The following is a 25,265-nucleotide window of genomic DNA, read 5'->3' as shown; positions in this document are numbered from 1 at the left end:
ATCTAGATCCTATCCCATCCTACTGAGCAAAATGTTTTTGACAGAAAATTAAGCACAGTTCCATCTCGTGATGCAATAAAGGAGACAAAATATTCAGTACCTGTTTTGTAGCGATAGATGGTTCTATAAAAAAATATTTCGGAGGGTTGGAACCACTCAGATATTTTCTTTTCTAAAAATAAAAAAAAAAACAAATACAAAACTCAATTTTATTTCACTTCATAATTTTGTATAACTATCAAATAGTTGAAAACAAATGATGTGAAGAGCAGTGTTGCCAACTTAGTGCTTTTATCGCTATATTTAGCCACTTTTCAGACTTTTATTTGAAAAAAGCACCTAGTACCAAATCAAGCGACTTTTTTCTGCTAGTGGAGACTTTGGCAACAACATCTAAAATCAGCGAACTCTGCTCTCCAGAGCAAGTAGATTGGTAACCCCGCCTCCTGCTTTCCTCTATCTTGTCTGCTGTCATGATTCATTCAGCTATTACAGGTGCTGGTCATAAAATTAGAATATCATGAAAAAGTAGATTGATTTCAGTAATTCCATTTAAAAAGTGAAACTTGTATATTATATTCATACATTACATACAAACTCATATATTTCAGATGTTTATTTTGTTTAATTTTGATGATTACAAATGACAACAAATGAAAATCTCAAATTCATCATATCAGAAAATTAGAATATTACTGAAGACCAATAAAAACAAAGGATTTATAGAAATGTTGGCCAACTGAAAAGTATGAACATGAAAAGTATGAGCATGTACAGCACTCAGTATTTAGTTGGGCCTCCTTTGGCCTGTATTACTGCAGCAATGCGGCGTGGCATGGAGTCGATCAGTCTGTGGCACTGCTCAGGTGTTATGATAGCCCAGGTTGCTCTAATAGTGGCTTTTAGCTCTTCTGAATTGTTGGGTCTGGTGTATTGCATCTTCTTCTTCACAATACCCCATAGATTTTCTATGGGGTTAAGGTCAGGAGAGTTTGCTGGCCAATTAAGAACAGGGATACCATGGTCCTTCAACCAGGTACTGGTAGCTTTGGCACTGTGTGCAGGTGCCAAGTCCTGTTGGAAAATGAAATCTGCATCTCCAAAAAGTTGGTCAGCTGCAGGAAGCATGAAGTGCTCTAAAACTTCCTGGTATGTGGCTGCGTTGACCCTGGACCTCAGAAAACACAATGGACCAACACCAGCAGATGACATGGCACCCCAAACCATCACTGACTGTGGAAACTTTACACTGGACTTCAAGCAACGTGGATGAAGTGCCTCTCTTCTTTTCCTCCAGACTCTGGGACCTTGATTTCCAAAGGAAATGCAAAATTTACTTTCATCAGAGAACATGACTTTGGACCACTCACCAGCAGTCCAGTCCTGTTTCTCTTTAGCCCAGGCAAGACGCTTCTGACGCTGTCTGTGGTTCAAGAGTGGCTTGACACAAGGAATGCGACAGCAGAAACCCATGTCTTTCATACGTCTGTGTGTGGTGGTTCTTGAAGCACTCACTCCAGCTGCAGTCCACTCTTTGTGAATCTCCCCCACATTTTTGAATGGGTTTTGTTTCACAATCCTCTCCAGGGTGCGGTTATCTCTCTTGCTTGTACACTTTTTTCGACCACATCTTTTCCTTCCCTTCGCCTCTCTATTAATGTGCTTGGACACTGAGCTCTGTGAACAGCCAGCCTCTTTAGCGATGACCTTTTGTGTCTTGCCCTCCTTGTGCAAGGTGTCGATGGTCGTCTTTTGGACAACTGTCAAGTCAGCAGTCTTCCCCATGATTGTGTAGCCTATAGAACTAGACTGAAAGACCATTTAAAGGCTTTTGCAGGTGGTTTGAGTTAATTAGCTGATTAGAGTGTGGCACCAGGGGCCATCAATATTGAACCTTTTCACAATATTCTAATTTTCTGATATGATGAATTTGAGATTTTCATTTGTTGTAATTTGTAATCATCAAAATTAAACAAAATAAACATCTGAAATATATGAGTTTGTATGTAATGTATGAATATAATATACAAGTTTCACTTTTTAAATGGAATTACTGAAATCAATCTACTTTTTCATGATATTCTAATTTAATGACCAGCACCTGTATTTCATCCAAATGAAAAATGGAGAACAGATAAGCAGATGGTTGTCTACAGTGAAAAGAAAGACTATCATTTACTTTTGCCTTCAGCTTTTTGGGAAAAACGGGAAGGAGCAATCAGCTAAGTGAGCTTAGTGCTTGAAAAATATCTTTCATTCCTTTTGAGACAGCATGGAAAGTCAGCTGAGAACAAAACATAGAGAGGAAAACAACAAGGGACAAGAAGGGGGGGGGGGGGGGGGGGGGGGGGACAAAACCTAGATTAAATAATGTAGATCTATTCTATAAACATTTCTCTATCTGTATAATGGGTCTGTTTTATGTGTTCGTCTCAATTCAGAGGGCCCCCTGCCCGTTGTTTTTTATCCTTCCGAGAAAACAAGCATTCAGTGATTACAGGCAAAAACTAGCTGCGTGAAGCTGACACCCCACCCACGTCAAAAAACTCTGCAAATAGACTGAATGGTTAGTGCAACGTTAGTGCAGATTTGTGCAGAAAAAAATATTGTTTGTGCTACTTTTGTTTAAGAGATATTAAAGATTATTTTTTAGGTCATCCAGAGGTCACCATCCCCCCATTAAACTCCAATTTGAACCAAAGTGGTCTCATTTTTTAGTGTTTCGTTTGTGCTGATTTGTGCCGTTAAAACGGTCATTTGTGCTATTTTAGTTTTTAAGATATAATCATTTACATTTTTTGGCTGATGACATCACCATCCCCCCATCAAGCTCCGATTTGATCCAAAGTGGTCTCATTTTTTAGTGCTTCGTTTGTGCTGATTTGTGCAGTTAAAACGGTCATTTGTGCTATTTTAGTTTTTAAGATATAATCATTTTAATTTTTGGCTGATGACGTCACCACCCCCCCATCAAGCTCCGATTTGATTCAAAGTGGTCTCATTTTTTAGGGCTTCGTTTGTGCTGACTTGTGCAGTTAAAACCGACATTTGTGCTGCTTTACTTTTTAAGATATAATAGATTAAAATTTAGGTCAGTGACGTCACCACCCCCCTATTAGAGAGCTGCGGAAGTGGACAAGTCAGCGGCAAAGCAAAGGAGTCTCGTCTAAGTTAGTTTGAGTCACCTATGCATGTTAGTGGATGTTTCAAGTGTGTAACTGATGACATTATTATGCCTTGTGTGTTGTAAAATTTCCTTATATAACCTGTTTAACTGTGTTGTTTTGTAGCTGCAGCTTTAGTTTTGTAGCTGCAGCTTTAGTAGTACTAACTAACTGTTTATAGTCAATGTTGTTAATCTTTTGGGCTTAGCCTGAACGTTTAAGTTTATATTACATGTTTTGTTATTAAGTCTTTATGCACAGTGATACGGAGTTTATAATCCTGTTTGACTATCATCTTGTTGAGTTAAGTTTTTTGGGCTAGATTGACCACTAGGTGTCAGCAGGCTAAATTATATTTCTTTATGGTGAATGTTATTTCATGCCTGATTACTAACTTTATGCTTACTGATTATTACTGATATTTAGTATGATATTATTTGTGTTTTTCTTTAGACCAACTTCAAGATCCTTGCATCTACTACCTGTATACCTTAGCCCTCCAATAAAGCTGCACTCTGTAAGTATTTTTACCGACCTTCCAGGCAGACACCAGTGCACCTGAACCTCATTTATAAGTCTTCTAGTTTTCTTCAGTACATATTTTTATGTATTTCTACTGATAAAGCAGTGACATTATTATGAAGCTGTGTCATTTACCATCACCAGTAGGTTCAAAACAAACTGTATCTGTGTCTTACATAGAACATCCATGTTGGCTCTTTTTCATTTATCAACAATAACCTTGGAATGAAAAGTTTTATTAAGATTTGCAGCCCAGTAATACTTTATGTGCAGACTGCTACGTTTTTAATATAACGTTTATGCTGAGCTTATTAAATAAAAACAAATTGCTCTACATTGTTAGTAATTTCTAATTCTTTAATTAAGCCAATATATTAATTGTTGGACAATATTTCCCACTCCACGCATGAAGCTAGTAATGAACTGGAGAGGACCTTCAGCCTAATTGAACCTTTAGCTTAAACAGACAAAAAAATTTGGATATTGTTCCTTACAGATGCTGTTTTACTTTATAGTCTAACCACAGTGCTGTATTTTGTTAAAGTTTACTGCTAGCCTATAAACTGTAATTAGCTTATTTTTTGGTGCAGAAACACCAAAAAGGAGTAATAATAATAATACATTTTATTTAGCAGCGCCTTTCTTGACACTCAAGGTCACTTTACAAATAATACAAAAGATAAATAAAAAGAGAGATGAAAATACGATAATGTAATGAAGTATGACTTCAAAAATCAACTATAACAAAGTGCCCTTGAATATGTAATAAACCTTTTACTTTCAAAGAAGAACAAACACTTCTGATTTGGAAAACAAACTTTATGTTAACATTTGAACATTTTGATAAAAGAAAACGCCTTTTTAAAACTGTAATATGGTCCTAACAACTGGGAACTCTTCTGGGCTTCTCAAAACTGACCTCCAAAGTATATTTCTTAACAGCATTCAATCTGCTGTGTATAACACAGCATGTGGTTGTACTTAGGTATTTTCAGGCACTGTCTTCACTACCTTTGCCAGATCATCATAAAGTTCCCACATACAGTACATGGAGCTCTTCGGCAGTAGGCAGTGTAATGTCCAAGACCGTGTTTGGTTGAGCTAGCCTTGAAAGCGATCACTCCTTTTAAGGTCAGTGTCTTTCCTTGGGGAGCCACAACAGAGGGACATTTACACAAAGGAAATTCAGTTGTGTTTGCTATATTTTGACAACTGCAAAGACAGAATTGGATCTTTGTCACCTAATTCTAAATCTTTTTTCTCCTGCTTTGCTTTTCGTAGGGTCGCCAAATTTGGGAGGTGACTTGGTTCAGGATCTCCAATATCCATCAATTCCGATGCCTTTGCTGACCTCCATACAGCCGGCTCCATCCTGCCCTCACACAGCTCTTTTGAAATTTGATCCATTCCTCAAAAGGGACTTCAATCTGAAAACATGAGCAGCTGCCTACTCCTGAAGAAATAGAGCCAGAGTCAAACTCATGACCAGATGTTATGTCTGTTTAACTTTACGAAAGTGTACACAGCTTTTGGAGACATCTTGTTTTCCAGCTGCTGACTTAATTCAGTCCAAATAGCAGCAGCAGGAGTGGCTATTTTGCCATTTAGAAGGATGGCCTCTTTTGAATTGCAGACAACTGCAAAAAGGGAATCCCTGTCTACTGATGGCTTTCGAGGTATCTCGTTGAAGGATAAAAAGAATTTGATTAGCATTAATACAAATATTCTGACATATAGAATTCTGCTACAACTAAAAACTTCAGTTTAAATTACTGTTCTTCCCTAAATCAATATGCCTTTTATGCTTAATTGTAATTATAGTCTGTTTTTTGGTTATTGCACATATAGCATTTTTATGGCTTGTTAACTTTCATTTAAAGTATTAGTTCAACTTTAAAAATGTGCCTTAGCCCCGTGGAGTCTACAGATGTGCCTAATCATAGATAACTGTATGTTTTAATAAATTTAAAAAATCTGGAATTAAAATGTAATTGAATTTTGGATTTACAGAAATCTGTTTGCTTTGTATTAAATTAAATATTGGATACCCTGGCCAACTTAGCTAAAAATAACGTAGTTGCTGTTGATCGTGACATGTTTGTTACTAAAACCTTATTTGTTGCTAACATTTACTGCCATGTGGCTGCTAGCCCTGTATGTATAGCATTCAACCATGCATCTCCCATTATTTATTATCTTACCTTGCTCTAAAATCACGTTTGACAGATGTTGAAGTTTAAAGGATTTCACTTTTATTAATATATATGATCTAATTTGCTATCTTTCTACTCAGAGTTCACTGACTCACTAGGTGGCATCACTCACTGTAAAGTCGTGTGAGGACTTCAAATTTGCCAAACAGTCAATGCTGTTTTAATAACTCTTACATTTAATGTCATAAGTTACAAATTAAAGCTTGATGCATTTTATTTAAGCATAAAGAATTTGGTTTATTGAAATGACACTCAATTGCCTACGTGCTGTGCACTTCTAACTTCATCCTTCTGGCGCATCTCAGTTATTTTTTTAAACCAGTTTGCTGCTCAATGTGCGGAAAATAAGGGTCAACAATGTGAATACGACTATCAAAACCACCTTAAAAGAAATCACAGTTACAATATTAGAATAATAATAATGGAATATAAGTAACAGGTAAAATATTTGTAGAAGTTTGTATAGTATATAACTGTTGCAGAATGTGAGGATTTGATCATGTGCAGGCTCAGGCAGGTGTGTCCCCCTCTCCATTTGTGAGACAACAATATTGCATTTCTGTGGAGAAAGGTTAATATATTGGTGGCTTTGTTGACATTGCTATCTAAAGCAAAGTTCTTTAAATGAGGCACAATAAATCACGCTGCAATCAATCTTTATTAGGGAATACAAAACAATATAAAACACATAACAACAATAACAGCTAAAACAACTTGCAATATAAAACAAATATATGAAATTAACTGCTTTCTTGAGAACAGTGGTTAGACCAAACGCTGCATCTGGCCACATCTTCTTCCACCAAGGCATTCTGACTGCGGACAACAACTGCTGTTGTTGAATAACTACTTTCCTTTCCAGCATGGGGCAACCAAGCCACTGTATAAAATAAGTATTCTTATAACAGTGGAAAGTACAAAAAAAATAATAATAAAATAACAATAAAAACACGTTTCCCTAGAGATCTTTGCCAATTAGCATGAATATATAAATAATCTAATAAGAAGGGGACAAACAGGCTCGGTAATCTTCATAATAATGACACTGATTTATCAGTAGAAACATTTAAAAAAGACTTCCCTTCTTTCCAGTGTTGGCAGTGAGATATAATTTACTTTTGTCCCAGACTAAATTACTGACAAGAATTTACAGAATAAAAAGCGGCCTGAAACAAAAACAGCAGTTGTAGATGTGTAATAAATGTAGTCGGTTGTGATCATCACCTGCAAGTATAGAGAATATAGTTTGAATCGGACATGCAAGCAGCACAAATGACGGTTTTAACTGCACAAATCAGCACAAATGAAGCACTAAAAAATGAGACCACTTTGGATCAAATCGGAGCTTGATGGGGGGATGGTGATGTCATCAGCCAAAAAAATTTAAACGATTATATCTTAAAAAGTAAAGCAGCACAAATGTTTGTTTTAACTGCACAAATCAGCACAAACGAAGCACTAAAAAATGAGACCACTTTGGATCAAATCGGAGCTTGATGGGGGGATGGTGATGTCATCAGCCAAAAAATTTAAACGATTATATCTTAAAAAGTAAAGCAGCACAAATGTTTGTTTTAACTGCACAAATCAGCACAAACGAAGCACTAAAAAATGAGACCACTTTGGATCAAATCGGAGCTTGATGGGGGGATGGTGACGTCATCAGCCAAAAAATTAAAATGATTATATCTTAAAAAGTAAAGCAGCACAAATGTTTGTTTTAACTGCACAAATCAGCACAAACGAAGCACTAAAAAATGAGACCACTTTGGATCAAATCGGAGCTTGATTGGCGGATGGTGACGTCATCAGCCAAAAGATAAAAATGATTATATCTTAAAAAGTAAAGCAGCACAAATGTTTGTTTTAACTGCACAAATCAGCACAAACGAAGCACAAAAAAATGAGACCACTTTGAATCAAATCGGAGCTTGATGGGGGGATGGTGATGTCATCAGCCAAAAAAATTTAAATGATTATATCTTAAAAAGTAAAGCAGCACAAATGTTTGTTTTAACTGCACAAATCAGCACAAACGAAGCACTAAAAAATGAGACCACTTTGGTTCAAATCGGAGCTTGATGGGGGGATGGTGACGTCATCAGCCAAAAATTAAAATGATTATATCTTAAAAACTAAAATAGCACAAATGACCGTTTTAACTGCACAAATCAGCACAAACGAAGCACTAAAAAATGAGACCACTTTGGATCAAATCGGAGCTTGATGGGGGGATGGTGACGTCATCAGCCAAAGATTTAAATGATTATATCTTCAAAACTAAAATAGCACAAATGACCGTTTTAACTGCACAAATCAGCACAAACGAAGCACTAAAAAATGAGACCACTTTGGTTCAAATTGGAGTTTAATGGGGGGATGGTGACCTCTGGATGACCTAAAAAATAATCTTTAATATCTCTTAAACAAAAGTAGCACAAACAATATTTTTTTCTGCACAAATCTGCACTAACGTTGCACTAACCATTCAGTCTATTTGCAGAGTTTTTTGACGTGGGTGCTGCAAAAACTCTCAACAATGAAAACCAGCTGAAGAAAAGCCGCTCCACCCCTCATCACGTGAACGCGCACTGACGCGCACGGACACTGTTAGGAAACAGCTTCATCGCCTTTTAGAGATCAACCAAAGAAACATCGAAGCGTGTTGCTGCTTTCATCGCCAACCATGCGTCTAAACAGGTAAGTGCGCGATTTTTATACAATTTTTTTATTCATGGCACAGCAAGAACGCAATCAAATGTTTTTTGTTGTTTTCAATTATGGAAAGCTTACTTAATAAGTTTATGAAAGCCTTTAAAGCGGTCAGCCAGTTGCTTTTATAGACGTAAAACAAACAGAAGGACAATATCTGCAACAAAACAACACGTGGCTATAAAAATCCAAACATTTGTTCTATTAATCTGATTTTAATATCAATGAGCTTCAAAAACACAAATCCAGGCCATACCTTCAATACAGTTTTCATGGTAAAAAAAAACCCAAAAAACATTTTTTTTCTTCTTCTGCATCTATGCTTTAAATTCCTAGTTACAAGAATCTATCAATTAGAACAAGTCTTGTAAAACTGTTTCCCCAGATCATTTGGTATAGGTTCCAATTTGGACACATAAATGCAAAATTTGTTGGATTGATCTGATGTTTTAAAGCAGCTGGCTTCCCATGATCACCACTGTGCATACTTTAGTTTTTGTTCTGTCCTTTTTTTATTCCATCCAAACAGAGATTTTTTTATATCTTGCCATTTTAAAGATATAATGGTTACTAATTTTTTTTGTTGAATTGGTCAGCGGTCTCAAACTCCAGCTCCAGAGGGTTGATTTCATCCCTACGTTATCACAACTCAAATGATTAGATCATTAGTAGGACACATGGGAGTGAACTTTGATTATGAAAGCCCTGCTTTAGCCAACCCATGTTATATATTATTCAACAGAGTAAAAAAAAAAAAGATCTGTTATTGTTTTTTAAGTTTAACATCTGCTAGTATACATTTATCTATGCCATGTTTTACATTTAACAGCTGATTGGATGGTGTAATATCTCTTTATCATCAGTGGTGAAGATCTCATCATAAAACTCCCAAGTTGTTTTTTTTTTTCTTCTAAAGACTACAGGATAATTAACTTAAAATATGTAATTGTTGATTTTGGTGCTTATTATGAAATTAATGGCTCACATAATCCATTCTTTTGCATTGTTTGACTAATTCCATTGTGCTCCAGGTCATTGGGTGGACTGCAGGCTGCTCTGCTGCTGTTTTTGGCCTGCTGTCAATGCGTCTCAGCACACACCGATACTCTGCTTCCTCCAGAGGTCTCTCAGTACAATGGAACCCTGTATGCAGCCTGCAAAGTGAGACCCAGCACTTTATTTCCCGAGGGGCTTCCCAAGGTATACGGCCAGGTGCTGTTCAAACAGGAGCATTCAGAACAAAGGCTTCATGTCCTTCTCCGCCTTAGTGGCTTCCCTGAAGAGGCTTCTTCAGAACCAAGAGCCGTGCACATCCATCAGTACGGAGACCTCAGCAGGGGATGTGACTCAACCGGTGGCCACTACAACCCATATGGTGTCAACCACTCTCAACACCCAGGAGACTTTGGGAACTTCTCCCCTCAGGAGGGGAAAATCAGTGCACTGATTGAATCAGATGCTACGCTGTTTGGAGGCCTGTCTGTGCTTGGAAGGGCGGTGGTGATCCACGAAAAGATGGACGACTTGGGGCGTGGCGGAGACGCCGGAAGCCTGTTGCATGGCAATGCAGGCCGTCGGCTGGCATGCTGCGTCATCGGGATGTCCTCCTCCAGCCTTTGGGAGGTTCAACATCTGTGTGCCGCAAGGCAGTTCAGGAGGGGCTAGGCCCAACACAGGGAAGTGTTGTTCCCAGCAGAATCTATCCCGGTGTTTAAATAGGTTTCCACAAAGATACAAAAAAACAACTAGTAATTGCTTACTAACAGTTGAAATTACAGTATTTTATAGATAATAGCTTTTCTGACAATTTCACTTGACCTAAATGAATCAAATATGAGCCTACATAACTTGTCTAAACCTGTAACGTTTTTCTTTGAACAATAAAAAGTTATCCTGATAAAACTTTGTATAAAGTAGCAGCCATCATGTTTTCTGAAGTCACAAAAATAATTCCCAGCTATATGAACCTCTGGCTGTATTAACAAATCTCTGTTAAACTTATTTTTTCCCCCAAATAGAGCAGCTTACGTGTCTGTAAGTTATTTTCCTGTTCATTGCAGTTTCCACAAGAAATCAACCATTAAAACTTATGGGTGGTTATCTGTAAGTAAAATTCAGATAGAGGCATTAATAGAAATATTTTACTGTACAATAATGTGTAAATACCCATTTTTTTCTTGCAGTCTTTGTAATCATTAACTATGGCAAAAAAAAAAGGGGTAAGTTATATAACAGCTGTTATATAACAGTGAAGCGATGCTTTGGATCAAAAACCAAACTGAACACTAATAATTGAGGTTTCAGAAAAACACGATGGGGGCGTCTGAAAATATTGTATTTTATGTGATCTTGGGGGAAAATATTTTGAAAAATGACAAAGAGGATTTCTGAAGTCTGCATTAAAAGCATCCACAGAGCAAAAAGATGTTTTGTGTAGAAAACTCACATTGTGAGTTTATAAGCAGGGTGTAGGATTGACGTGGGCAGCACCAGAGAAGAAAACATTAAAAGGCTGTACAATGTTTTGATAACAGTGCTAAATAAAGGCAACCACCAAGGCATTAGAAAACAAAAAACAACAAAACTTAAATTTGCTTTAATTCCCCACAGAACAAATATACTCAGGTATTATATAGATTATTCAACTACAATAAAATATTTTAGGACATCTCTTTTCCAGGTGTGTGGAAATACCTTTGGCCATCAATGTCTCTTTGTTGATCAAGTTTAAGAGACTGCAGGTCTGAAATATGCCTCTAAATGGATCAATGATAAAATCTTTAATGTGACTAAAAAGCAAAAGCTATAGGAGTCTGTTTGTGGTAACGTCTAAAAAAATAGAATGTCTCTGAAGTGATGCATCACAATAAAGCGTAAAGTAGGACTACATCAGACATGAGACAGATGTGCTGCATTAAATTATAGCATCAGATAAGTTCTGCTTCAAAGATTAAAGCTGCTCTGTGCTTCGTATCACCTTAGATCAGCTTTTCTTCCTGTGCGTACTATATATTAACAGCCAGCAGTGGGCGCCGTTAAAGCAGCAGTTAGGAAATCAGGCATTCAGTAATCTGAATGTGAAAAAGAGACACAGCTGAGACCTCTCCAACAATCAGAGCTCAGACAAAGCTAAGAGACCTGCTGTAGATCCACAGGATCTTTTCCTAAATGCTGCGAGAAAAAGAGAGCCTCTTCTGGAAGACTCCGAGTATCGTCACTGCTACATAGAAGAGCCTCCTCGTCTGATTGGACGTCCCTCTGCTGCCTGTTCTCGGCAGACCTTATTTCTGCTGCTTCCACCTGTCTGTTGCTTCCTTCTGGTTCCCATCTTCTTGTGATTAGTTCAGAGCTCTCACAGTGATGACTGAGATCGGACGATGAGGGAAGTTCACTCGGACAGGCGTCACTCACAGGCTCCTGGTGTAACGAATGTGTACGATCTGTCTGAGTCTGCGATCTGTCACGTTAGGGCAGTTTTCACTGTCTGCTGCCTCTGCTTCGGCACTCTCTGGGCCTTCCTCTGGCAGCTGCTGTGAAAGGGTTGGATTGGACGCTTCAAGAACGGTAGATGTTTGGACCTCATCTTGAGCTGGACTGGCTTTGCTTAGGGTAATTCCAGAAACTCTAAAACCTGTAGAAACAAAAAAAATAATAATAAAAAAAGCATTATTACTCAGTTTGCTTACAGATGGGAAAGACTAATAAACACTCAAACTGAATATTTACCTTCCTGTTGAGGAGGATCAAGCGATTCAACTTGCTGAGGTAAACGTGTGTTCAGGATTATAGCATCTTTTCCTCCTATTATCACAACATAATATTTAAAGTTAGTTCTTCTCAATAATAAATGAGTTATTATATCATAGAGCGGCTGTAATGTTTTTTTTTTTTTTTGCAATTGCAGTTTTGGTATGATGCCAAAGCATCAACAATGGTTATATGATGAAAAGAAGTGTATAAAAGCAGGTAGGACATGAAATGAGCAGAGCTAAAGTAAATGGTAGGGGTGTAACGGTACACAGTTCAGCAAGTAACTCCATTTAAAATTTTAAATTTAACAGGAAAAAGAAAATGGTAAATGTTAGATATTTCTCTCACTTTGAGCAGAAAAAACAACAGAGGCATAAAAAGTGAATTTGGTTGTGAGGCGAGGCAAAGGTCTGAGGCTATATCACACAAATCGTTATTTGGTTAAAGTTGTTTTTGCCAAATAAAAAACGAATAAGGGATAAAAATAAAGTACTAAACACTTACCAAAATGGCTTGAAACTTTCTAAACACAAGCGACACCTTTTACTGTTTTTAATGATATTTAATAGATGGTACTATTAGAAAAACACACATTGTGATTGGGGATGCAGTGAAAATTCCTCTGAAAATGACCTAAAAGTGCATTTTCAGTTTTCGACTGATAGACATTTAACATCGAAGCAATACGGCCGAAGCTTTTGATGACCTGACAAACAGCCTATCCTGCGCAGGGAAAAAAAAAAGATTGCAAGCACACAGCTCAGCCAGGATGCAGAGAGCAGTGGTGGAGCAGAGTTTTTCAGAGATGACGGGTTTTGACGATGTGTGAGTTTTAATGCTGCACATCAGTCTGGCTGCTCGCTCAGGTCAGTGGCACAAAAGTTATAATAAAGAAGTCCAAATGTTCCCATCACCATTCTGAGAGGGGAGCAACATGGAAAAGGAAACTGACACCGAACATGACCACTGTCTGTCTGTCTGTGACTGACGTGTTTTAAAAGGCAAGAACGTTTCCCAGGGATTCAACCAAGGCAAAGGCCATAACACATAATATCAGAGGAAAATAAATCTTTTGATTGTAATTAATAAATTGTAATTAATTTATTGAAATGCCTTAAGTTTAGTGAAGGTTAGTAAACGTAGCCAAAATTGCATTGGTTCTAATATTTGATATAATTTCTTCTGATGTTTCAGTTTTCGGCCTCGGTTTCCTAATTTTTTTTATTTCTGTTCATCCCCAATTGTGATCTTTCTGGCTTTCCATACATCCACAACACAATTGTAAACACTACTGTTCATAACCAAAAACCCAACACACTGATCATTAGAAACAGACAATCCAAAGCTGCTGTTATCATCAAATGCTAATCTTCCAAAGTCTACTGAAGCCGTAGTTTGTTTGCAATTTGTAAATCATCAACTCTACTCTTATCCCATCAAACTCTGTTAAAGCTGAAATTAAATCAGAAAAGATTTATTTTCAGACTGTTTTTACTATGCTCAACATCCTGGGGAGAAATTAGTTTATCAATTCATTTGCTTTTGATAGAAAACATAAAAACTATTTAGCTGCAGTTTGTCAAAATGAGTTTGTACAATTACTGTTGCCACAGAAACATGTACTGTTACACCCCCAGGAAAAAAAACCCTCAAAGATAACAGTGAAAGAAACATAGAAATATATGTATATATTTACATATATATATCTATATGTAAATATATATATGTATGATATTTAATGTCAGATTAAATATAAAGGTGTTTTTAAGAGAAGAACCTACTTCCAAACCCTCCAAGAGACACATTATAAGTCAGGCCTTCAGGTAGCAGAGAGAAAAAGAGCAGGAGAAGAAGAAGTTATTGTAAACAAAGTTTGGTTTGGTTAGCGCAAGCATCAGGAAGCTTTAGACTCCTACAATGAGAGAAGTTTTTTTTGGCTTTATTGTTAATAAATGTGTTAATAAAAACCGACATATTCCTCTTTACTTTCAACAACTACTTAATCAATTGTTTGTTTTTTGTGGGTAAATTAAAGAAATTAAAATTCCATTCTGAAATCTAACTTGCAGGTTTATAACAAAGAAAGTAATCAAACTTAGAAGAATACAATAAAACCATTTTCATGAATGAAAGGTTCCCTTTTTGGGGGAAATGAAGGAAGAATTTGTAGTTTGTAGCATCATGAGAGAATTAAAGATTCTATGCAAACAAAGCATGAAAAAAAGGTGCAAGAAACAGTCTTATCTGAACTGTATATTGTAAAACTATTTTTAGGTCTTTATTGTTTCTGGCCAAAGCTATGAGGAGCGACTGTGGAGGGCCTGTCACCACCTGATCTGGGAAGAGTGTGGCAAAGTGGTTAGGGCATTGTGCTCAGAATCCAGAGGTTCTGAGTTCAAGCCCACAGCCGGCACTCTGGGTCTCTGAGCAAGATCCTTACCTCCACACTGCCCCCGGGCGCTGCACAATGGCAGCCCACTGCTCCACAAGGGGATGGGTTCAATTCAGAGAGTTACATTTTTTAATAATAAAAAAAAAAATAAAGCTGGATCCGTACCATCAGCTTATTTGCGCATGCGGAGCCAGATATACATTCGGGTCGCCTTCTAATTTATTTTGTAAAGAAGACCTAAATTACGTTTTTCCCTACCCAAAAATAGTAAGAGTAATAAACTATAATGTGTTAAAGGTTAATAATGTATTTCCTGAGAAAATAAATGCATAAAAATCCTGTTTTACCACTCATCTGTGCCCCTTCTGCATCGGAAATGGGATGCTACTTCCAGGAGGTAACTTATATTGTATATATATTTATATTATATATATCTTATATATATGGGATTAGAGATTGCATTAATGATTGAAGACTAAATTTGACTTTTGAAAATCTAATACCAAATTCCTGCACCAGCTGCTAAATGCCATCTCGCCCCGTCTCCTCCAGCCATGCTCAGTGCCATTTATTATTGAGACCTTTATCTATGGTCTTGACATCTTCCCCAGAGTTCATGAACTGCATTGAGGCCACTCCATGCAATTCCGTTCTTTCCATTGTCCTTCTCTCCAAACACAAATTAATTTATCTATTTTTTGACTTTTTACACATCTCTCACTGTTGAATGGAGCCGTCAACGGCGCAAGGTGACTTTCTGTGTAGAACTACAGCACTGTACCACAATCTATCTGGCGACTTGAGCAAGAAACGAGAAGAGGAGGATCATGCTTTCCTAAGACCCGTCCCCTTGTTCTTCTGATTGGCTAATAATGTTTGTTTCTGAGCGCTCATTTGCTACGATTGGCTGAGAAACGCAAGATGGATTTTGATTGTCTTTTTTATTTATTTACCATCTATTTATTTTCGAGTGATTTTTTAAAAAATTTTTTACACACAGGCAACTGCTACGAGCCAGAAATCCAGCCTGGGGCCGGCATAATTAAATCCCTGATAATGCGTAATCTAAAGAAAGAATCAACTACAATGTAGATGAACATGGATTAATTATATCTTGCCCGACTACTCTGAACATGTCCGATGATGACGTCAGACAAGCGTAGAAATGTAAAAAGCATCAATGGTCTCAGAAATAGTCGTAATACATTTTTTGAGCATTAGCATTGTTTAGTGAGTTATGGATAGAAATAAGTAATTTTAATACCATAATTACATTACTTATGAAAACCTGGATGTTTATCTGGTTGCGCATGCACAAATGAACTGATTGTACGGATTTTTTTGCTGGACGGATCGGGTATTGACAGGGTCCAAGGAGCCAAAGATGGTTGTGCAGCAGCAGGTTAGCCAGATAAACGTCTCGGTACTCTAAAGTAAAACATGTATCCACCTGGAAGGCTCCACAAGCCAGAAATCTCAAGAGTTTTTAGCTTCTTCTCCAGTTCTGCCACTCGGTTTCCAAGAATCCTAATTAGAATAAATAAAAGATGGTTACTACCTTCACTGGTCAGAAAAAGAAAAAAAAAAGCCAGACAGAGCAAACAAGGGGACATAAAGAAGAACATCAGTTTCAGTACTTGTTGATTTGGCGTTGGTGCTGGACGACCATGTTCTTTTCATGGATGGTTTCCAGCAGGGCTGTGGCCAGAGACTTAAGGTCTGAGATGGACTGAGGAGTCACTGGCAGACTGCAGCCGTTCTCCTCAGACAGCAGCAGTTCCTTTACTGCAATCCACACCCCACCAGACACAGGTCACAGCAAAGGACGTTTATCGTGAGAAAAACCAAAAAAACAATGAGGCTTAGAAAGAAATCTTTGAAATGTGAGGTTTCTGACCTTGTTTAGCAGAAAGGACTCCAGTTAGAGCGCTGCTGTTGGGTTTGCCGCTCATTTTGCAGTTCTTCCTGCTCTCCAATGCGCTCTGAAATTCACCATCAAGTGTTTCAATGGAATGTAAAACAAGAGCAACAACAAATAAAAATGTACATGGAACCAAAGCTGCCAAGTTTCAAATGATTACAAGAGTGAGACTTTTTTTAACGTTGATTTATAGCTAAGCACAGATGTCTTCCCTCCATGCCAGCTGTTCTAACTGCACTGTGGCTTCCAGCTAGTCTGAATTAACCAGAAACTAAAAATTAAACAAGAATTTGGACAAAGGTTTGATAACAGTGGTAGTTCCAGGAAATTTTCACAGGGCTGGCCAAGCAGGGATCAATGTGCACTGAAGGGGCACCAAACGGAAACCGAAACCAGTACAGGGTCAACCTATGCTGATCCCAATAAACCTACATATGAACCTACATCTATATTTTCCAATTAAACCACTAGAGAGAGAAGAATTAAATGAGGTCCTTGCTAATAAAGCTTCACACATATTTATAAATTGGTGTCGTTTGTATTGATTATTGCTTCTACATATTATATACATTAAATTTCTTGAGTAGTTGATATTTATTCTTAATAATATAGAAAACCCCTAAATCTAAATAATCTTTAATTGTAGTACATCATAATAAAGAATTCACTGCCGTATTTTTCAAATTTGTTTAGATAATATACTGATTTAAAAAATGTTAAAGTTTGACATTCTACATGATGTAATTATTAAAAAGGGGACCATGCTTCCCCTGGCCCTCCCTTTAAATACGCCCATGTTTGACAATATTTTATTTCAAATAAAAAAAACAATAACATGGTTTAGCTGGGGACATGTCTAATGTTGTATTTGTTACACACTTTGGTGGCTTATTTGAGAGCTGGTTTTGGATCAGTTCAGCGCATGTGTGGTTCTACACAGGGGCCAGCAGGGGCCAGAGCCCCTGTAAAAATGGTCCAGGACCATATTATGGCCCCTGAACTGAAAATAAAACAGAGGAGAGTAAAAAAAAAAAAAGAGTGTATTTTCCCTTGACTTAAGGAGGTAAGACAATTCGCAGATGATTAATAGGATTTATGCTTAAAATAAGAAAAGAAAAATCTCCCATCTTTTTTTTTTTTTTAGATCTATGTAACTCTGTGTAACTCTAAATCAATTTCTTATGATGATACGTGATACAGAAGATAATTTTACATTTGTACCTTGGAACAATTTAACATTTTTTCAAGATAATTTACTTTAACAATTTACTTTACCGTCAGCTTTAAGCTTCAGCCGTAGTAAGAAAGGATCACACTTTTTGTCCGCTAGATCAAAAAATGTGCAACCATGGCTTCATGGCTCATCTAAAACACTCTTGCCCTAGGTTTCTGTCTTATTCTTTAGTTTTATGCTCCCAGATCCCATCCAGATTGTGAGAGACACTAAGACCTGCCTTACCTCGCTTCTGATTGGTTAATATTGTGTTGTGCCTTCTGCTGTTGGTTAGTTTTAGCCACAAAGGACTGATGGATCGGTCTAGGATTGTTATCTGAGTCAGTCAATCAGAGTTACTCGTACTATGGCAAGCCGTATTGAATGAGGAAATATGCATCAGAAATGTCAGGTGTGGCATGGTGCGTGAAAATGGGTTTAATTGCATGAATGTCACACTCAAAGCGTGAACCTTGGCAGCCCTGTGAAGTAGTTATATCTACCTTGTACTTCACTAAGTTAGCTTTAAGGAGGTGAACCTCTTCCTGCAGCTGGCTGAACCGCTCATGCAAGTACCTATAACAAAAGGAAAGCCTTAATAATATGGAGTCAGCTAAAAATATATATCTTAAGATTAACTAATAAAGTGTTAAAAAATTACAAGTTAAGACTTTTTATTTACGAATACCAACCTGTTCTCCATGCAGAGGGCATCTATGTCCAGGAAGCGGCTCTCATCGCTGCCCATGATGTGGTTCATTTCAGTGTTGAGTCGGTGAGCCTTCTGCTGAAACACGTCCCGCTCTGCTCGGACATCCTGGAGCTCATCCGTCAGTGATTTCACGCTGTGCACTAGCACCTCGTTCTGCAAGAATGACAAAAAATATATATATACACATATATATGCACAAAATACTATAACAAATGAAAATAGATAATTGTGTGATTTAAGTGTTTAGGATATGAAATATCAGATAACATCAAATAACAGTCAGTCTCCACCTGACCCTACATTCTGCAGCCAAAAAGGTATCAGCAAATCACAGCCAATGTGTTTTGTTTGAACTATACCTTGTTATGTTTCAATAAGTATCGCATTTATTTTTTTAATGTCAACTAAAAATAAACATGCAATAGTCTTCGGTCTCCTTTTATGCCTGCTGAACCGTTTCAGCTTCAGCATCTTCCAGCCAATGTTCTCAGCATCTCCACCTGCCTATATGTCTAAACCATCTTAGTCTGCTCCCCTCAGCTTAATCTCAAAAAAACCTAACATTACATGATCCTCTGATGTACTTACTTCAGATCCTATCTCTGAAATGAAGCCTTTAAATTTGTCAAAACAAACCAAACTACAGAAAGTCTCAGACTGATAAAATGCTGGTGAAGGTGAAGAGATGAATCTACATCCAGCAGTCAGGCCTCACCTGCTCTCTTGCTTGCTCCAGCTGCCTCACCAGATCTTCCCTCTCATGTGCAGGAAAATGTCGAACACCCACCTCCTCGTCCCCCAGCCTTTGCTTGGTGATCGTCATCCGCAGAAGCTGCAGGAAGATCGAAAAAGATTTCTTAAATAATTTATTTTATACAGAACTTTTTGTATTTATTCACCACATCACAGCTGAACACTGACATTTAGTGAACAGCTGCGTGTGGATATGATGGTGATACCTTGTTGTCGCCCTGAGCTTCCAGCAGCCGCTGTTTGAGCTCTTTGACCTCCTCAGAAAGCTGACTGTTCCTTTCTCTGGAGTCTCTTAGCAGCTGAGCCAAATTCACCTGAGGGACAAATGGTGTTTAAAAGTAACATGTAAAGAAAAGCTGTGGCTGTGTTCCATCAGGAGAGGGCGTGAGTAGGAATGTACTCTGTCATTAATACTGTCTCATCTTGACTTCAAACAGCAGCTTTGGGATGTCAGCACATTGAATGTGAATAATATAACCAGGATGAAATTACTCACTTGGTTTCTTTTGTTAGGTGGCAGACAAATATCTCCGTCCTGTTAGTAGAAAAACCGAAGAGCAAAAGGTAAACACAGATATTACCCTGTTTTCCAATAGGAAATCTTTTAAACTGACCCATTCTTCAGCTTACAATGAGTTCTCTGTACTTCTTCTTGAGCGCCTGGTGCCGCTCGCGGAGCTGGTTGGCCATCAGTTTGTACTGATCCCTCTCCTGCTGACAGCTGTCTAACTCCTTGGAGAGTATCAGAAGAGCTTCTTTTTTACTCTCCAGCTTGCGCTTACAAACCACGAACTGCACATATGACACAGAGACAGCAGGAATGTTTGTTATGTTTAGTAACAAGGTGACATCAAATATGAGAGAAGTTCTAAATCCATTTGGTTAACGTGATTAAAAACCTGACCATCGTGCACGCAAGGGGAACGTGTCTCATTGTGTAATCTAGAACAATATGAGCCATATTTTTTTATTACTTGATCACACACTGAAAGTATCCAACCAGCACAACTAACTTGACATTAATTTATTGAATTCATCATTTTAAAAGTCTTGCCAGTAATCTAATGGGACATTTAATTATTTAATTGCTCATTTTACAATAATTGTATATTTAATATTTGAATCATTTACTTATTTAGACAGCTAAATAAGTAAATATTAAATCTATTTCATTGCACGTTGAGTTATGCAGACAGATAGTTTACTCGCATTCTAAAACGCAGTACAACAAAATTGTTTAAAAAGTGAAAAGTACCTAAAACAGTGGCACCATAGCTACTAAAAATACCTGAAAGTGCAGGTGGTAAAGTACACAACATTACAACGCATACTAGATTAGATGAGCTTTATTGATCTCACAGCGGAGAAATTCACTCATCACATATTGGCATATTAATTAAAGAAGGTGCAAACAAGGAGGAAAAAGGTGCATTAAGAACAATATATATATATATATATATATATATATATATATATATATATATATATATATATATATATATATATATATATATATATATATACATACACACATACACACAGTATATCCAGGTATATACAGTATATCAAGATAAATAAGGATTAAGGTGCAAGTGTACATGTATTGCACACAATGAAAAACAAAATAAAATAAAAATAAGAAATAAAAAAATACAAGGTAGTAGCACAGAGGTTTGAGGTGACATATGTACAATCCAGGTGGCTTATATACAGGTGGATTTACTTTAACGTTAAAGTGTAGAAGTTAAGGAACAATGGTGAGGTAGTGGTATGACTATTCTATTCACATATATTGCACAGTCCGCATATTGCACAGAATATTGCACAGTCAATAAATAAAAAACTAGAATATAGCTGCACAGTGGTTTTAACAGGAGTTATTGTGGTTATAGTGCATTATTATAGAGTCTGGTGGCAGCAGGAATGAATGACCTGCGGTAGCGCACCTTTTTACAGACAGGGTGTCTAAGTCTTTGACTAAAGGAGCTGCTTAGCTCCTCTACAGTCTGGTGCAGTGGGTGAGAGGTGTTGTCCATGATGGATGTGAGTTTGGACAGCATCCTCCTCTCAGCCACTTCCTCCACCGAGTCCAGAGGGCAGCCCAGGACAGAAGTGGCCTTACCTACCAGCTTATTCAGTCTCCCACCTTTTTCACAAAAGGTGGGGGTATGCACCTCTGATGTAGCAAATTTTTACCTTGCATGACTAATCAGCTGTTTCTGCTGTCAGCGTCTTCTTGGACGTTCTTATTATGCACATACAGATGGTCGGAAGCAACATCGCCATTACTAGCTGACATATCAATACGGGAACAACTTTCCCAATAGCAACACAGTATTAAAACTTTCTTCCATTACTGATCTTTGGTCAGTGTTAGATTGCAGTCTCTACTTCCTGTTTACTACTGTGATGCGTTATGATGTAATTTGGATGAGGACCTATGACGGCCATACACTACGTGGTGATTGGTTAATTCCCTTCAAACCAAATGGAAACACGCAAATCCACATTTCCTTTTTTTTCCTTTCAATTTTTTCTTTTTTTTTTACTTTTAAAAGCTTGCTTAAAATTCTAATTTTGTTGGGATGGAAACATGGCTTGTGAATTTATATTAATTCAACTGAATCTTAGGGTCCCACATCTTAGATTCTATATAAGTTTTCAGTTAAATAGTAATGGTTAATATTAAATTGATACAAGGGACCAGTCAAATTCAGTCCCTTCAGTCAGCTCATATCATAAGAAATTATTTTAGTATCATTTTTTCAGTATAGAGGTCACCACAGGGGCTAGGACCGGTCCTATAGGGGCACTGGCCCCCAGTAGGCCCCCATCTAAAACTGGCCATGTTGCAGCGCAAAAGGGCCAGAAAACATAATAACACAACATCATTTTAGAATTTTATTTATTCATATCACAATTAATACTTCCATTTGTACCTTTTAAAATCAAAGCAACAAAACAACACATTAAAGTTTGAAAAGTGAACTAACATGCTAAGGTTATGGGTTGTGAAAAGACTTTTTACAGGAAGATAAACCTGACTTCCTAAAACCAGAACAGGTTGATGCTGCAGCAGCTGAGATTTACAGGTGCTGGTCATAAAATTAGAATATCATGAAAAAGTAGATTGATTTCAGTAATTCCATTTAAAAAGTGAAACGTGTATATTATATTCATACATTACATACAAACTCATATATTTCAGATGTTTATTTTGCTTAATTTTGATGATTACAAATGACAACAAATGAAAATCTCAAATTCATCATATCAGAAAATTAGAATATTGTGAAAAGGTTCAAAATTGATGGCCCCTGGTGCCACACTCTAATCAGCTAATTAACTCAAACCACCTGCAAAAGCCTTTAAATGGTCTTTCAGTCTAGTTCTATAGGCTACACAATCATGGGGAAGACTGCTGACTTGACAGTTGTCCAAAAGACGACCATCGACACCTTGCACAAGGAGGGCAAGACACAAAAGGTCATCGCTAAAGAGGCTGGCTGTTCACAGAGCTCAGTGTCCAAGCACATTAATAGAGAGGCGAAGGGAAGGAAAAGATGTGGTCGAAAAAAGTGTACAAGCAAGAGAGATAACCGCACCCTGGAGAGGACTGTGAAACAAAACCCATTCAAAAATGTGGGGGAGATTCACAAAGAGTGGACTGCAGCTGGAGTGAGTGCTTCAAGAACCACCACACACAGACGTATGAAAGACATGGGTTTCTGCTGTCACATTCCTTGTGTCAAGCCACTCTTGAACCACAGACAGCGTCAGAAGCGTCTTGCCTGGGCTAAAGAGAAACAGGACTGGACTGCTGGTGAGTGGTCCAAAGTCATGTTCTCTGATGAAAGTAAATTTTGCATTTCCTTTGGAAATCAAGGTCCCAGAGTCTGGAGGAAAAGAAGAGAGGCACTTCATCCACGTTGCTTGAAGTCCAGTGTAAAGTTTCCACAGTCAGTGATGGTTTGGGGTGCCATGTCATCTGCTGGTGTTGGTCCATTGTGTTTTCTGAGGTCCAGGGTCAACGCAGCCACATACCAGGAAGTTTTAGAGCACTTCATGCTTCCTGCAGCTGACCAACTTTTTGGAGATGCAGATTTCATTTTCCAACAGGACTTGGCACCTGCACACAGTGCCAAAGCTACCAGTACCTGGTTGAAGGACCATGGTATCCCTGTTCTTAATTGGCCAGCAAACTCTCCTGACCTTAACCCCATAGAAAATCTATGGGGTATTGTGAAGAAGAAGATGCAATACACCAGACCCAACAATTCAGAAGAGCTAAAAGCCACTATTAGAGCAACCTGGGCTATCATAACACCTGAGCAGTGCCACAGACTGATCGACTCCATGCCACGCCGCATTGCTGCAGTAATACAGGCCAAAGGAGGCCCAACTAAATACTGAGTGCTGTACATGCTCATACTTTTCATGTTCATACTTTTCAGTTGGCCAACATTTCTATAAATCCTTTGTTTTTATTGGTCTTCAGTAATATTCTAATTTTCTGATATGATGAATTTGAGATTTTCATTTGTTGTCATTTGTAATCATCAAAATTAAACAAAATAAACATCTGAAATATATGAGTTTGTATGTAATGTATGAATATAATATACAAGTTTCACTTTTTAAATGGAATTACTGAAATCAATCTACTTTTTCATGATATTCTAATTTTATGACCAGCACCTGTATGCGCATTGTTGACCTGGAGAGCAGTATCTATCTGTCTGTGGAGCCAGACTTAGTTTAAATAACGATAGCTAACTTCATTTTCAGACCAAACTGGATACATTAGCGGGGATATAGAACTAGGGTTGTTAGAACAGTACATTTACAGTATTTTTTTTTTTACTATTTTTCAAGGCTGTACTTTTAAAAGATGAAATTGTCCAGTGAGCTGTTTCCAAACGAAATTTCTTTTTTGTTTTACACTTGTGTAAACAAAATGACAAATAAAATCTGACTAAAGTCTAAAGAGAATCACCTCATTAAGCAGCCCCTGCCAGTCGCTGTCGCTCCTCTTAGATGGATCCATCTCAGCTCTATTCAACCGAGTGAAGCTGAAAAAAAACCTTCTCAATTTCAGCTTTGCATTACTGCGTCAGTTCGGCTGAATTCAGACATTTCACATCATCAAATTGGATTAGCTGATGGAGGACGTGTTCTGCATCACTTCCGACATGGTGTCTACGTCACTGCGCCATGGTGCGTTCTTCTTCTCCTTCTTGTTGAAATTTTTATGGCGGTTCGCAAAAACGTTAGATGAGCATTACCGCCACCAACTGGAGTGTGGACCACATGGCAAAAAAACTATATCCTGTTATATGATTTAAACTATTTCAAAAACTCAAATATAAGCTGATATCTAGCTGATATATAAGCTGATATTTCAGACAGTGACTGTCTGAAATAAAGTTATGTATTTATCCATTCATTTGACTCTTTTGGGTAAAAGCAACCTCTTATTCCATGGAGGTCTTCCACCCGTCTTTGCAGGATGAGCAGGAATCCAGAGGAATGGTCCGGTAGAATGAAATTATGGGATGGGGAGCATTTGCAATGGCTGCAAGAAACTCTTCCCTTCCTGATCAATTTATAAACACAGCTAGGGAGTAGGGGTGAACATATGCTGATTCAAAGCAAAGATTTACTAAGTGGTACTCTGGGCAAAAAACTGGCCCTGTTTACAGTGTAAATTGATCATTGTTGGTTGAGGATCCATGAATCTAGTTGATTTTACCAATGGCTAAAGCGTCATGCCTTCATTTGCCCTTCTGTATTAAGCAGACAATGACGGTAAAACTGGCTAAGTGGCAATTACTGTGCCATTGATGTAATTATACGATAATTTCAATGCATAAATACAAATATTATTAAAAATATTTTTTTTTCTTCAGAGAT

General features: G+C 37.6%; 2 protein-coding genes and 1 long non-coding RNA gene across 6 annotated transcripts; 2 read left to right on the top strand and 1 right to left on the bottom strand.

Annotated features, from left to right (window-relative positions):
- Window positions 1-3,616: 3,616 nt before the first annotated feature.
- LOC119774736 lies at window positions 3,617-5,538 on the top strand. 4 transcript variants are annotated; one of them, XR_005279566.1, is made up of 3 exons: window positions 3,617-3,681; window positions 4,707-4,817; window positions 4,968-5,538. It is a non-coding gene; the product is annotated as an uncharacterized LOC119774736 (long non-coding RNA). The 4 variants fall into 4 exon arrangements; XR_005279563.1 differs by having other exon boundaries at window positions 4,672-4,817; XR_005279565.1 differs by having other exon boundaries at window positions 3,618-3,681; window positions 4,682-4,817.
- Window positions 5,539-8,444: 2,906 nt separating this feature from the next.
- Window positions 8,445-10,520, top strand: LOC119774735 (extracellular superoxide dismutase [Cu-Zn]-like). The gene is made up of 2 exons (XM_038272407.1): window positions 8,445-8,599; window positions 9,643-10,520. Exons 1-2 carry the CDS (start codon window positions 8,586-8,588, stop codon window positions 10,274-10,276), a joined length of 648 nt encoding a protein of 215 aa, XP_038128335.1. The 5' UTR covers window positions 8,445-8,585; the 3' UTR covers window positions 10,277-10,520.
- Window positions 10,521-11,038: 518 nt separating this feature from the next.
- On the bottom strand, window positions 11,039-24,574 carry LOC119774734 (coiled-coil domain-containing protein 149-like). The gene is given in 14 exon segments (XM_038272406.1): window positions 11,039-12,078; window positions 12,081-12,242; window positions 12,338-12,412; window positions 14,143-14,178; window positions 16,204-16,280; window positions 16,391-16,538; window positions 16,651-16,735; window positions 18,391-18,463; window positions 18,580-18,752; window positions 19,315-19,431; window positions 19,559-19,666; window positions 19,849-19,887; window positions 19,983-20,144; window positions 24,349-24,574. Coding segments are annotated over 14 exon segments (1,644 nt in total). The 5' UTR covers window positions 24,400-24,574; the 3' UTR covers window positions 11,039-11,740.
- Between the last annotated feature and the right edge of the window lie 691 nt (window positions 24,575-25,265).

The sequence above is a fragment of the Cyprinodon tularosa genome, unplaced genomic scaffold (genome assembly GCF_016077235.1).
Source record: "Cyprinodon tularosa strain WSP-4 unplaced genomic scaffold, ASM1607723v1 ctg829, whole genome shotgun sequence".
Taxonomy (NCBI): domain Eukaryota; kingdom Metazoa; phylum Chordata; class Actinopteri; order Cyprinodontiformes; family Cyprinodontidae; genus Cyprinodon; species Cyprinodon tularosa.
Note: the sequence above shows the minus strand (reverse complement) of the source record. Positions and strands in the feature narration are given on the sequence as shown.